At 40.8% G+C, this 14,369-nt stretch overlaps 1 protein-coding gene across 7 annotated transcripts in view; it reads right to left on the bottom strand.

Annotated features, from left to right (window-relative positions):
- Window positions 1-13,743, bottom strand: part of ICA1 (islet cell autoantigen 1) — a 66,900-nt gene extending 53,157 nt beyond the window's left edge. For 3 of the 7 annotated variants that reach the window (XM_077175306.1, XM_077175297.1, XM_077175291.1), the window contains exons 1-2: window positions 13,298-13,743; window positions 1,717-1,755 (exon numbers count right to left, since the gene is read on the bottom strand). In XM_077175306.1, coding sequence (XP_077031421.1) covers window positions 1,717-1,755; window positions 13,298-13,728 — 470 coding nt within the window. In that variant the 5' untranslated portion in view covers window positions 13,729-13,743. Of the gene's footprint in view, window positions 1-1,716; window positions 1,756-2,964; window positions 3,063-3,507; window positions 3,554-3,880; window positions 3,899-13,297 lie in introns of those variants that run through there. The other 4 variants (XM_054630395.2, XM_077175326.1, XM_077175338.1 and 1 more) reach the window with 4 other exon arrangements.
- Window positions 13,744-14,369: the final 626 nt, after the last annotated feature.

Consider the following 14,369-nt stretch of genomic DNA (forward strand, 5'->3'; position numbering starts at 1 on the left):
AGACTACTTCTTGCCCTCCTTTTTTGTAATTGAATAAAAAAAAGAATTAGAAGAACACTCATCTCTTTTGAGCATGCTATGTGAAAGACTGATATCTCACATCTCTCTTTATACAACTGACTACATGACAACTGTGGGTGTATAACAGGTAACCTTTTCTTTCAAGGATTAGTTTTCACAGACAAATAATTCTGCATTCCTGTAGCAGACCTAATAAAAGTGCAATATATAAATTCCATATTCCACAATATTTAAGCCATACTCAGACAGCTTAATAGAAAATATAGCCTTACCATGAAATCTCAGTGTCTTTCAGGAAGTGTTATTCCATTATTAATTTGTGTAAAAATACATGCATTTTCCCCTATGTGCACATATAAAAAGCTGTGGTACTCTTTCAGCTTTTTACAAGTACATGGTTGCTAAACACTGCTATACTGGATACTTCACAAAACTGAAATAGGTTGAGTTTATTTTGAGAAGACACCTTACACCTGGAGTGACAAACTGGGGTTCATTAGTGAAATATTGACCCCTAGTTCTGTTCACAACACACAGATTGCTCAGAGATGCTACCCCAGGAGGTCTTCAGACCCAACACACACATCAAGTCATGTATGGAGATGTGTCCCTGCCCATGGCAGGGGGGTTAGAACCAGATCATCTATGAGGTCCCTTCCAACCCAGGTCACTCAATCATCCTATGACCCTCTGATTATATGTATCATATATATATAGATATATAGATATATAGATATATAGATATATAGATATATAGATATATAGATAGATCTATACATTTGCTGTGAAGCAATACAGCCATTCTGAAAAAGCAAGCCACTGGTACACACTCCCCAAAAAGGGTACCACATCTACCCTACAAAGTCACTAGTGACACAGTTTAACCTGAAATGGAAATTTTTTTCACAGGGTTACATTACTTGCTTTAGTTACTTTTAATCAGTGAGTTAGGTGACAGCACCTTAATTACCAAAGAGGTGGTAAGAAATTAAACTGGAAGTGAGCAGAGACATAATTTTAAAAAACACTTATACAGAGCACTTCATGGCTTCTTCACCAAACTTGAAAGGCAAAGATATTTACCCATTTGATTCTACACAAATATTAGTTCCAAGAGTTTAATTTATTAATTAAAATCAAAATAAAGGTCTTTTGGTGCTACAGCAGAAAATAAAAAACATATACAAAACATACCACATTTAATTGGAACTCTGTACAAACAAGCCATTACACATACTGACAACAGACAGCCTATCAAGTTGGGTGAATATTATATTGACCTTATACATGCTGCACCTTTAAAATACAAAAATTACTGCCTTTAATGAATAAAAAGACTCCTCCTGTATTATAAGAAAACATAATACGAGAGTTTATTAAAAATAGCATTACTTTAATAATAATTAAAAATATCCATCAAACTTCTCACAAGGTATTATAAAGGCCTTAGCTGCCTGGCTGTGTGTTTCTGCTACAGCAGTGAAAATAACTGAGATCTCATTACAGTAGTCAAGTGAAGAAAACACCATAGCTCATCTGATGTTAACCAGCTACTAACAAAAGGTCACAAAAAGATTATAAAAAGTGCTGGGATTAATACAGATTCCTGAATTATGAGACTGATAAGCAAACTGAACAAATCAACATACAAACACTATTAGCTCTTTAGAAAAAAAAAATTATCAAGATGCTTACTATTTATGACCTTCCATGATTCTTGTTTTCTTCAGACACCTAAATAAGAAATGATCAGTTAATACAAGTATCTGTAATTTTTAGATAAAACACTAGAAATCCTCTATCTTTTCCCTCAGAAAATTAATATGCTGCAGCATCTTGTTTACCATATTACAAAAGAAAACTCTTTAATCTGTGAGCCAAATGCCTTCCTTGTGTACCACAATTCTCACAAAAACCCATTACAAATGGATTTAAGTGCTGCCAATCCTTCTATGCTAGCAAGTTTTTCAACCAAAAGCAAATTTACCAGGCATAAATTCAATAAATTCAGTGACTTTTGATGAGGCATGCCAAAATTGTCCATGCTAGGCATCACCCTCAGTCAAGTTTTTTTCTGACAAGTTTTAGCCACAACAAAATTCAATTACTTTTTACCCTTTTTTTTTGCCTATATCCCACTGACCTATTTTTCTAAATATAACTATATAACTAGTTATATCATGTCTTGAGTCAGAGATGCGAAATTTAATGACCAGATGTTTTTTCTATGAGGGACACTGCAGATCCTGAGGATAGAGTATGATTTGTAGGCATTAAAACTTTAGATTTTTTAAGTTACCATCTCCAGCTTGGATACTCAAGTTTCCCACTATACTTTGAGCTGGCCAGATGGAATGCACATGATTTCCCACCAGTACCTGAGCATGCTCCTTCCAGGCCAAATTTAACAGCCAAGCCAGATACACATAAACTACAAGCACCAGGCTTCTCCTCTGCTGCTTTCAGAGAGGACTGGCACATGGGTAACATGGGAATGGAGGCACTGCAGCAGGGTCTGGGTGAGACCAAAATGAAGCTAGTGAGATGGGTGGTGCTGATGGGGAATGGACTTCAGCAAGCAGAGGCACACAATGAACACACTAACAGGCTCCACTAAGGTATGAAGCTGACTGACTGAGAAAACAGTAATGGAAAAGAGCTAGGGAGGTAACAGTGCTGAAACTGAACTTTGGCTCTAATCCAAGTAAGAAAGAAAAGGGGTACAAAGGGGAGTCATCACGTTGGAAGCTAGCACAGTACTGCATACAGACAGTGTGGTTAGCACTGGAGAGGCAAAGGGACTGGAACAGATTGCAGGAACCCAAACAAGGCAATGCAAACAACCTGGATGCTTCCTGCAAGCATAAAGCACATGCACTTCCATTTGGAGCTGAATGGAGCCAAATCTCAGAATTCTGAGCCTAACCTCTCTGCTGTCAGTACCTGTGAAACTTGCTGGCAAAGATCCAGGAGATACTGCAAGATTATATCAGAGCAGGAATTTCGCCTGAATTGGAATTTTTGTGAAATGTTCTTAAGCACTGCAGGAGAGACCACAAGAAAATTAGTAACTCTGTCTTCAGACCACAGTTCAAATGTAAGGGTCAACAGCTAAAAAAGGAGAAAGAAAGAATCTTTTCAGATTGTTGTGTTACAGAACCATTGAGTCAGACAAGATACAGAATGGACTGCTGTGCTGTTCTTTCTAGAGCCATAGGCACAGACACTACTAACTCATTTTCTAATACCTTTATATTCTTGACTTCACTGTTTTCATACTGGTCCTCCTTAAGTCAACTGTGGGGGTGTGTGAGTGAGATAAGACCACAGGATTTAGATTGTATACACAAGCTTGTCCATGACTCAGTTTAGCAGCACACTTGGTTTGACAGGAAGCAAAGAACAGCCTGTCTAGGTGGAGTAACACGTACATTACTTGGAACAAAGTATAAGCAACCAGTATGGGGAAATGTGCAAGGCACTGACCTTATTCACTGTACACATCCACCTGCTTCTTCTGAAACCACTGTCCCTACAAAAAATAAATAGGGTCATGGTGAAACAGCTGTCATTTGCAAGCACAGCTCATGCTCTTTCTTCCTAAACATCTGACCTCACCTTCTGACTCTGACATCTTCCTAGGTATACTCTTCCAGGCCCTACATAGCACCCTTATGCCCTGAAGATATTCTTTGAGGGAGTTTTTACATTCAAAATGGACAATATTTTCATGGTATGAAAATGAGGGCATGTATTCTCTGTTCTGCTGTGTGATGGGATGGCATTTGGGGCTACAAGACCTGCTGGGATGGTGTCCTATGGCCAATCAAGGTGGAAGGAAACAGAAATGGAGCCTTACCTACACTGCCTACTGGAAATGGCTCCTGGCATGTGATTATCATCCAAAACAGGCCAGGAGGGAAAAAGGTCCCAGAGAGCTCTAGATAGTATAGATAGCATGCCAGGGAGATTGCTGTAATTAAGGAGTAGCAACAAGCAGCAGCCCAGGACACAAACTCAATCCCTGTGCCCGTTTTATTTCCAGTATGGAGCTGACTTTTGGTCATAAATGAGAATTCAGTTTGCAAAGACGGCTTAGTAAGTACTAGCATTGAAAAAACAGAAATGCAGTTGCTAAAAAAAAGTGCAGTAAATTGTCTCTGCAGTAATTTAACAGGCCCCTAATTTATTTATATAATCTCTTACTTCATGTGTTGTTATTGTCTGTTCCAAGACCTGGAACAAAAAAGGGTTAAGATACTGGTTCAGCTCTAACAAAGGACACTACTAAAAGCATAGCTGAAAGCAGTGAGATTTTTAAAAAGAAATATCGAAATCTAAGTCTAGTCTCAAAAAGTGAGAGATACTAATAAGAGGGGACAGGCAACAGCCCAGGGAAGTATCCCAGAATTAAAAGGAACGTTTTACAGCCATGTAAAGAAGAATCCCTACAGTCACAAAATGCTGCCCCTGAGGCTGCAGAGAGAGATCAAGAATGAGCACATAACTTCTCATTACTTCAAGTTTTGAACCCTTATGCTTTTGAAGAACAAGACAAATGTCCCAAACAGAAGGAACAAGTCAGTTGGTCTTTGCCAAAACCGACTACAATAGAAGCACATGACACTAACTTGTATCTACCAATACTCTGTCCAAAAATTGCAGTCACATTTAAAATTAACTCACTTACCATACAGTTTATATATAAAAACAAGCTTTACTTGTCACAAGGACTTTTTTTTTGTAAGGGACTTTTTTTTGCTTGTTTTTCTTCTCAGTGTATTAAAACAAACAAACAAACAAAGATAAAAGTTTCAATAAACAGTATTATCCTGACAATGATTAACATAAGAAAAAAAAATCTCCTCCCTCTAGGAAAGCATTTGTATTGGGAAGTTTCCATGATATTTGACAATAAAGACTTATACAACACTTGTGATCTCCACAACAGACTTTACCTTGACAAACAAAAGGGAAGGATATTCTAGATGAGAGGGTGGGTGCCAGAAGCAAGCACACCTGCTATATTCACACCAGAGAAAGCAGTGCCACATCACACACAACTGCACACAAACCCACATTTAGCACTGCACAGTGATGGATCTGAGGCTTCCTGAAGAAGTGCACTCATGGCTCCAGTAATTTTGCAAGTGCTTCTCAGTGTTTTGAGAGAGACTAATGCTACCTCAGTTTAAGCATTAAACCTGAGCTGGCTCTATTCATAACAAGTCTGCTTGGAGCACAAGGAGCCACAGAGCTGAAAGACTCATTCCCATACAGAACTGATGGGCCCACAAGCCCTGCCAAAACCTTGAAAATCCTTAGCATGTGTTTTTGAGGCACCAAGAAGCCTCAGCATCACAAACCATCCTCTTTGCAGACTGATGCCAGAGAAGACAGGCACAGCCAGGACACTGAAATACATCAGAACTGTTTCTAGACTCTGCCTGACTTCAGGTGTAATACAGCTGAATTCAGGCAGTGCTCTGCCACAGACAACAAGAAATGCCAAAACCAAGATGGTCCTGCAAACAGCCAAGTATGGCAGAGTTTCTCTGGGTGGCAGACCATTTACACACAAATTATTTCCACAGGAAGCCATAACAGCTGGAGTGCACACAGAACTTCATGCTATTTCTGCCATACTCATCATCCTACTAAGAAATTTTATTAGCTGTGACACTGAAACAAAACTTGATGGAGGACACTAGTAATTAGCAAGTGGTGTTTCTATTCCTATGGAGAATCTTCTGATTCTCTATATTCTCCAAGACCACTTGAATAAACATGTACATTTTTCTGTGCAAATAGGAAAATGCTTTCATGGTGTTTTGTGTGATTTGAGCTGCAGTATATGCTAGGATTACCCTCCAGCTCATGCTCTGTACCACATTTGTACAAGCCTGCTTCTCTTTTTTAGCTTTAGTACATTTTGTTGCAGCATAAGTTGTCTGGTTTCCCAAGAGCTAAACAGCTTTATGAATAATCTTTAGATTCTACTTGCATGTGAAAAAGATGGTATGAGTGCCTTCTCTCCAACAGCTACATTGATAATAAACAAGTCTGTATATCAGTGTCACTCACATTACTTCTCCTTCTCAGTGAGCCTAAATGTAAGAAGTGTCACATGGCATGGTAAAGTTCAAATCTTAATACTCTCCTAGGTTATGAGGAAATCAGTTTAAAACCCAGCCCAACAAACAAAACACCTCTAATTCAAGTATCTCTTCTTGCCTGAGCATTGGTTACATAGCTCTTACTGTGCTCTTAGCTCAGACAAATGATTACATAGAAAAATATCAGCATGCAGAGGCATCAAACAGGAATCTTTCCAAGTCTGAAGACTGCATGTAAAACAAACTGTTGATCTAATCATAGCTTCTCAGAACAAAGAGATGAGCTGAAATCCTTGCAAAAACATTATAAATGCTGATGTACAGAGTAAATCTAACACCCGAAGATGACATAGCAGCTATGCAGGAAGGCAGTAGATTGAACAACACATTCTTTTGAGATACATCCAGAAACAAGGAAAGGGAACTGAACAAACAGCATTGCAAAATTCAGCAACCCTTACGTGAAGGCAATATGTTCATCAAAACACACAGAAGAGTCTGCACTTTCACTGACAGAACTGTCCTCTGAGTCTACTGCTCTTTCAAAGCAGAGAATATGTTCTGTGACTCCTCAAATCCTAACAGATTCTCCACATCTAAAATCCTTCCAACTTATAACTTTCAAATATGGCAGAATCATGCATTGCAGTTGACTTACTTACGTCAACAGTTTTATTAAAATGAATAATCTTCCAAGAAACTTTTAATACAGTAATAGTACAGTGGTGCTAAGTAACAACAAACAAAAAGAAGAAATTCCATATATAAAAATGAAGACTGATAGTTTCATTTATGTAAAAATACTTTGAAGGGAAGAAAATGTGCCTAGGTGAGGGAATCAACGCCATCTGTGCCTCCAACAGCTCTTGGCTGACAACCTATCTCCTCCACTCTGCTCCCTGGAAGCTGTGATCAAACTGAACCAAGTAAATGGGTCTGCAAAACAAGATGCAGTCTCACTGCAAGATGAAGACTAGACAGGGTACAGTTTTATCTTCTCTGGTGTGTCTGCAAACACAGAGACCAGGAGCTACAAATGGTGTTTCACTTTGCCTTTCCTAAGCAAAAGGGAATATAATAGCCTACAGATCCAAACTATCCACGTTGTCAATGCAGGAAAAGAGTGAAAGCTGAAGTCTGGGTCTTCCAGCATCAAGATTACACACAAGACTTAGAAACATTCCTACTCTTAAATACAAGAACAGCTACCACACTAATTCAGCTAAAATGAATCTAGAGTTCAAGGTATATCTATGACAAATGACAAGATTTAATTTTTCCTCTAAAGCTCTTAATTCTCAATACTGATGCTCTAATCCTGCAGAATCATCCATGCTTAGCTTTAAATCCAGGAGTCTTTTTGTTCTGTTAGACTACTCACTGATGTACTTGTTTATTTATTCAAAAAGTTTGCAAATTGGTCTGTAAGTGCCGCATTAGCAGTTCCTTCCAACCATTACAACTTTTTGTCTAATCCTTTGTCTCAGACTGATTCACAGCTTTGCTACTTATCCTTGAAAGTGTCTATCTTGGAGATTACCCACAAGTTCTCAGGAGAAGAAATACAAGATTGCAGTATCAACAGAATTACTCTTTCAATCTATTTCAGGGATTGACACCTAGAAAGAATTTCATACATCCTTAAAAGAAGCACACGATAAATGGCATCTGTTATACAGTGAAGGCTCCTGCTATATTCATACACCTGGGAGGTGCTAAGAGGGGAAAAAAATCCTGTTTGACTGCAATTATCTAACTTAAGTGCCTAAATTACCATACAAGCCTCTCAAGACTAAGTCCCTGTACAGATAGTGAATACAACCTCCAAAGAGCAACCCTGAGCACCTCAACCAAAGCCCCACCACTGTGCTCTGTGCACAGAGAAATTATGCTTTTTGCATTAAGCAGCTGAACTACAAAGATAAATCCTGCTGTGAGAGCATTGCTCTATTCCCCTTTTTTTAGAGCTAGCAATTCATGGTGGTCTGCTGAATTACTGTAAAAAAAAGAAAAAAAAAAAGCAGCAGCATACTGAGTAACACCATCCTTGGGACATGGCCACATCCCATTAAGTTCCCTGGAATCAATTTTCTCTTTCACTACAAACACTTCTGGAACTAACATTTCTGCCACAGTTACTGCCATTTCCTTCTCCTATCTACCAAGGCCTATGAGACATCCCAGAAAACTACACATTTATTAAATTTCATTTATTCATTTGTCTTGATCCTTCAAATAATTTAAAAACCTCCAAAGAATTAACCTACTCTATCACACCCGCCAAATTTGACGTGCAGGAAAATCCCAAGCACATACTTAAAACAACAGAATTATCAGAGAAACTGGAGTCTGTTCTCCAAGGAGGTAGTTTGGCCCAACACAACACACCTTTGTTTTTCAAGCTAGTAAACTGTGTGGAGAACAAACCACGGTAATACCAGCAGGTATCTTAAATGACTAAGATTGTGTGATTAGAGACTTGCACTGTAAGAAACCATGTACAAGGCATGAAGAAATCTGAATGTTTTGGGTCTTCTTTCTGTCATTTTGTAGCACTACCTAGGCACCTGCCTGCACACAGTACATCCAACCAAATGAGCAGCAGTACTATTGACACCTGTCTTTCACTCAATTTTACACTGATTATTTAATACTGTGTGTAGGGCATGTATGGGTCACATCTATTGGAGAGAGTACCGTCAAGAGTTACTTTCTTCCAAAACACAATTGTCGTACTTCTAATTTCAGAACACACAATTAATGTGGGAAATTATTCTACTTAAGTTCCTGGTGTAGTCTAAAGAAAGGATGATATGTGGGGCCATGTTTCTTATGCTGTCATTTAGTCTTTTTTTCTATTCCCAACTCTGATGTGTACACTTGACAGAAAAACTACAAACTTACAGTTTGCTTATTTCTCCCTTATACCAAGAACTAATATCAATCCATCTGAATCACTCACTCTGGTTTTTAGTACTTGAATGGTTACAAGCAATTTTTAGCCAACCTGAAAAAGCAGGAATTTGGCACTGTCAACATGTTTGTTAAAACTTATTTTTGCCCCCACAAAGTGCAAGGACCAACTCAAGAGTTAGCATTCCTCTCTAAAAAAATAATTTTGTGTCTATTTTGGTACTATATATCTGTCATATTATTCCAAAACCTATCAGGTCAAACTTAGAGGCATAAGTGATCTTCTTTCTAGAGCATAAATGCATCGAAATTATACTTGGAACTAGGTTGGGGGTTTTCTTGTTTTTTTTTTTTTTTTAAACAGTTGAGAACAAAAAATTCCTAAACCCAGTGGATTCTCAAAAACACTGATAGGAATAGCACATGAAGTCACAACATGTACATGTACTTTACATGTAGTCTCAGAACAAAATATTTCAAATAAATGCTGGTAGACCGCAAGATTGATGAGCAAACAACAGCACTTTCTAGGTAAGCTCATTTGCACACAGAACTTTATCATTTGCACAGAGCTATTTAATCACACAAAAATTTAATTTTAAATTCCTTTTTCAGATTATACTGATTTTTCATCCGCTTATTGTGGAATAATGTAGGGACAGTACATAGTATTGGTTTCCCCTCAGATAATATCTTTTATTTCACAAGTAAAGTGTTCCACTTATATTGGTGGAGAATAGTGAGACAACCAGGTAAGCATTGCAAGTACTACATGCATTTTATGGAAGAATAATTTGAGTATAAGTCATTGAATGTCAGGTCTAAGCTCACTGCAAATGAGCAAAACTGGGGATATTTACTATGCAGTATTTAATCTTTTTCTAAATGCAGACTTGCTTTGTTTCTTTCAAATGACTATCAAATTGTTTTGTAACACACATTTGTTCTCTTAAGAACCGCTATATGTAAACTTAATAGCCAAATATTATTAAACAAAATATCATATGGAACATGCACTGTACATGGATTATAATAGACAAGATTGTTTTTCTGATGCACTCTACTTGTAGTCTTAATATTGGGAAACTCTCCTCTTGCGAAACAATGGGAAAAGTAGGGAATGGACAAAAAAGATAATCATGAAACTCTTGCATGTACAGTATATTACATACAAACATATAAGGCTTCACAACTTCAAACTAATGGCTCTCTTATTTAGAGACCCTATTTGCTGGCACAGTCAACCTTCTCACATTTCTGCCTCCCTCCTGCCTTTTCATCCATTCAGAAGCCAGAAGGCAATGCCACTTATACCCAAGGGGAAACAATGCTGGAGGAGGGAACATGAGAAAATAATTTTGTCCAGATTCCCTTAGAGATTATTTCACATCTGTGGATAAGAGATTCGATTAACAAAACAGCCTCACCATGCACAGCAAGAACAATACAGGGCGATCTCGCACCGCCCTCTGAGTAAACACCATCAATGCAGGCTACATATTCTCAGCAGACACAGAGTCCACTCAACTTTTGTATTACTGCTCTCAGTAATATCCTGGCACACCAGCTGACTGCTCCTAGAGCAGCGGTGATCCCTGTGAAGCTGCTTGCAAGATGTACCCAAGTACTGTTTCAGTGACTTGGTACAGACAGTTCTCAAAGTTGATGCAAACAATTGCATAAGCGGTCAAAATGCCCCTCAGTTTGCTGTGGCAAACAATAGCCACAGGAAAAAGTACTGTGGGACTGCTATTACTAACAACACTTAAAAGGTCAAATTTCTTGTTCTGGACTGTTTGGCTCTAACAAACTTCACTCTCTGGGATTTTGCATTTTTAATGTTTCTGCATCGTGGCATAATTTTGTCTCCAGAGTGATTTTATGGTTGAGAAGCAGCAAAACATCTTGAAGAATAAACTACAGAGCAATACTCTTGGAGGTGAATTTGAAAAGAAAATTATTAAAAAGTCTTTGAGAGCATTTTTTGTCTTCTTGTTTACTTGAAATATTAGCACATTTTTTTCTGCCAACTTGTACCAACAGCTTTCAACACTACTTGAAGCCTGAAAAGAGCTGTTGTTATTAATTTCTTCAAGAAAAGATGATGTGAGAAATCATCAGAACAATTTAACAACTGTGTAAAGTATGGATAACAGAGAGAAACTGGCAAGATGGTTGGGCTTGAAACTCTACTAAGCCAGGACAAAACCCCCTAACTCTGTAGTAGGGTTCAACAGGAATTTTACTTTGCACTGTGTGATCCCCTTCACCCTCCACTAATATAAACTTCTAAAAGAAAACTGTTAATGAAACTCCCCCTTCCATAAACTCTTAACTTGTCTTCTTGAATCTGCAGTTTATATTTGAATCTCAACTCCAACAAACACAATAGAAGAAAGCACCATTATCTAAAGTGCATTTAATTTTTTTTCTCAACTGAAGCAAATTCCACTGACCAGCATTTAGATTCTTGAGTAAAGTGCTGGAACCTTTCTGGAAACAAAACGTTTCTTGCATGACATTCTGACAGTGAGGAAACCTTAAAAACTCATCTAGACTGAGGTTTGGCACTATTTAACCACCACATTATCTTCCAGTAGAGTGTGTCATGTGCAAAATGTGACTGGTTATACCTGTTATGGCAGTTCACTACTCAAAAGATCTCTGTGGCTTGACACTAAATTCCTCCTTCAGTGATATTAACATTAATCTTAAACTATTAAATTACTAAGTTTAAACCAACAGGCTGTTTAAACAGCAGTTAAAAAAAACCTGATAAAGTCTAAACAAGATGTTGCTGGTTGTCATGCTAAGTACCAGTAAGAACTGCAACTTCTAGATCTGTGCTAAACAGCACTGTCAAGGGGTTCTTCCACTCCCTATTTGAGAACGCTGGATAGACAAAGTGAAAAGAGTGGATTATCAAAAAATCAGATAAGAGACCATAACCAAATGCCACCTGCACTGCAGACGCCAAAATCCAGCCCACAGTTTTCTCTGTCCAACAGTTTGGAAAAGTGATCAAACAGTTTTGTCCTTACAAGGGCACAACACAAGAACAGTTTATTTCCAAGAAGTCTGAAACAAGGGCCACAGCTGCTTTCTGAGACCAAAATTAAATAAAATCTATCCAGAAACTGAAAGAAAGAGGATAACACAATTAAACATGGGGAGAACAAAAGCAAACAAACAGGTGTTTAATGGAAATAAAAGGTCATCTTGGTTTAAAGCAAGGCTTGTAGGCAGGGAGAAAATATCACAAACAACCAAACAGAACAACTCCAAAGCCGAGCTTCCAAAATACTACCACAATGTAACTCGGTGGTAGGGGGTTAAAGGATGTAACCGTGAGATTACCAGAGTCAATTTCACATTTACACCTCTGAACAAAGGCAAGCCTGAATTACTGCTTTAACAGGGGTCACACAGATCCTTGAGGCTATCAGCTTTACGCAAAACAGTGTGAAACAGAAGACTTATTTACATATGGCACTGAACAAATACATAATGATATTGACAAGTAACACACTTCCCTTCACCGCCTTCTGCTACTAAAAACTGACCTGATGTTTCAAGTAATATCCGATTTTTCTATTTTCTTCTAAAAGACTATAGCAGCTTTCATGAGTCAGGTGGATGAACGTGAAATAAACCTGATTACCAGGATGAACCTTTCACAAATTATAAGCTTCAAAACGTAAATGTGGGGCTCTTGAATTGCCATTTCACCAGCTGTCACTGCCTCGCTGCTGGTTCGAGATCTGACATTACCTGACCAGAGGATGCCCTGCCACCCCTCTCCACCCGGCCGATCCCGGGAGGGTTCGGAGCGCAGCCGGGCAACCTGCGCCTGAGCCCCGCAGCCGAGCCGGAAACCGCCGCGCAGAGCCGGCCGTTTCCCTCTCCGCTTCCAGCGGGCACAGCGCCAGCGAGGATGTACGGGAGGCACAAACGGATACATGCAATAATCATGGCGAGACGACCGCACGGCAGGAGGGAGAACACAAGGCAAAAGGAGGAACAGATGCCATCTTGAGCCTCGGGAATTTCGCTCTGAACAGGTCCGCCCGTGGATACCGCGCTGACGGGCACCAGCTCCGCAGGCCCGGCGGCCGCGCCGCCTCCCTCGCCCCGAGCGGGCTGCCCGCGGGGGAGGCGGCGCCCACCCCGTGCTGGTACCCGCGGCACCGGCTCTCCCTGCCCAGCCCCAGCACGGAGACCGGCGAGCCCCCCCTTCCCGCACTCACCTTGCGGAGGGAAGGGGAGGGAAGGGCCGAGCCGCAGGCGCCGCCGCCCCTCCAGGTGTTCCAGCGCCGCCGGCGTCAGCGCGGCCAGCGGAGCCGCCTGTGCCGGCGCGGGCGCCCCCGCAGCGGGGCGGAGTCGCCGCCCGGCCCGGCCCAGCCCGGCCCCCGAGCCGGGAGGGCGCGGCCGCCAGGTCCGCGGAGCTCGGGCTGGCCGCTGCCCGGTCGTGGCCAGGGCAGGGAGGCGTTTCCTCCTGCTTTTCCTGCAGCGCTGTGCGGGAAGCGGCGGGAGAGTCACCCGGGTTGGGGCCCTGATCACCGCCTCGACGAAGCCATAAGCCCCGTGCCTCCGCCCCAGCCTGCTGGGGACCGCAGGTGTCCCGCGAGGAGCGGCAAGGAAATACTAAAATGTTTTGGTTGCCATAAATAGCTGCCATCGAGGTAGTGGAAACTTGGAGGAAAAGGCCCTTTAACGTCGCAGGCAGGTGGCAGTGACGGAGGAGGGGGTCAGGAGAGCGTTGGTTTTGAGCTCATGTCGGAATTGGGTCATTGGGGTTGGGTGAGAGCTTTCTGAGTAAAGGAGGTGGATTTGAAGCTGAGTTCAGAGCTTGAAATGAGGAGAAGAGTTCACAGGTGGCATTTGAAAATGAAGTAAAAGGAGAAACGGAGAGCATCAAGATCGTGTGAAAAACGATCCCACTTAAATGGGGCAGTGTTAACTTACCCGTGTGAGAGAGCAGCGGTGTAAGCACACCGCAGGGCATGGAAGCAGGAATGGAGAAGAAGAGGCTGGGTTAATAGGGCCCCAAAAAGGGTTGAGGAAGAGTGGATAGGAGGAAGCTGTGGAAAATGAAGAGAGAAGAGTGGTAGTGAGGGATCATTTTCTGAACCTTACCGAGGTCCCAAGCACTCATGTCAGTGTCTCCAAGTTACTGTGAGGCAGAGCTGCGCTACTTCTCTGGAAGTCACAGATCTAAGAGTAAAAGTGAGGATGTTTTCAGCAACAGGGACTGTGCTGTGGGACAGTGACTGTGAAAAAGACTTGGGATCCTAATGGGTAGAGAGCTAGGCATGCTAT

This window comes from Agelaius phoeniceus, chromosome 1, assembly GCF_051311805.1.
Source record: "Agelaius phoeniceus isolate bAgePho1 chromosome 1, bAgePho1.hap1, whole genome shotgun sequence".
Taxonomy (NCBI): domain Eukaryota; kingdom Metazoa; phylum Chordata; class Aves; order Passeriformes; family Icteridae; genus Agelaius; species Agelaius phoeniceus.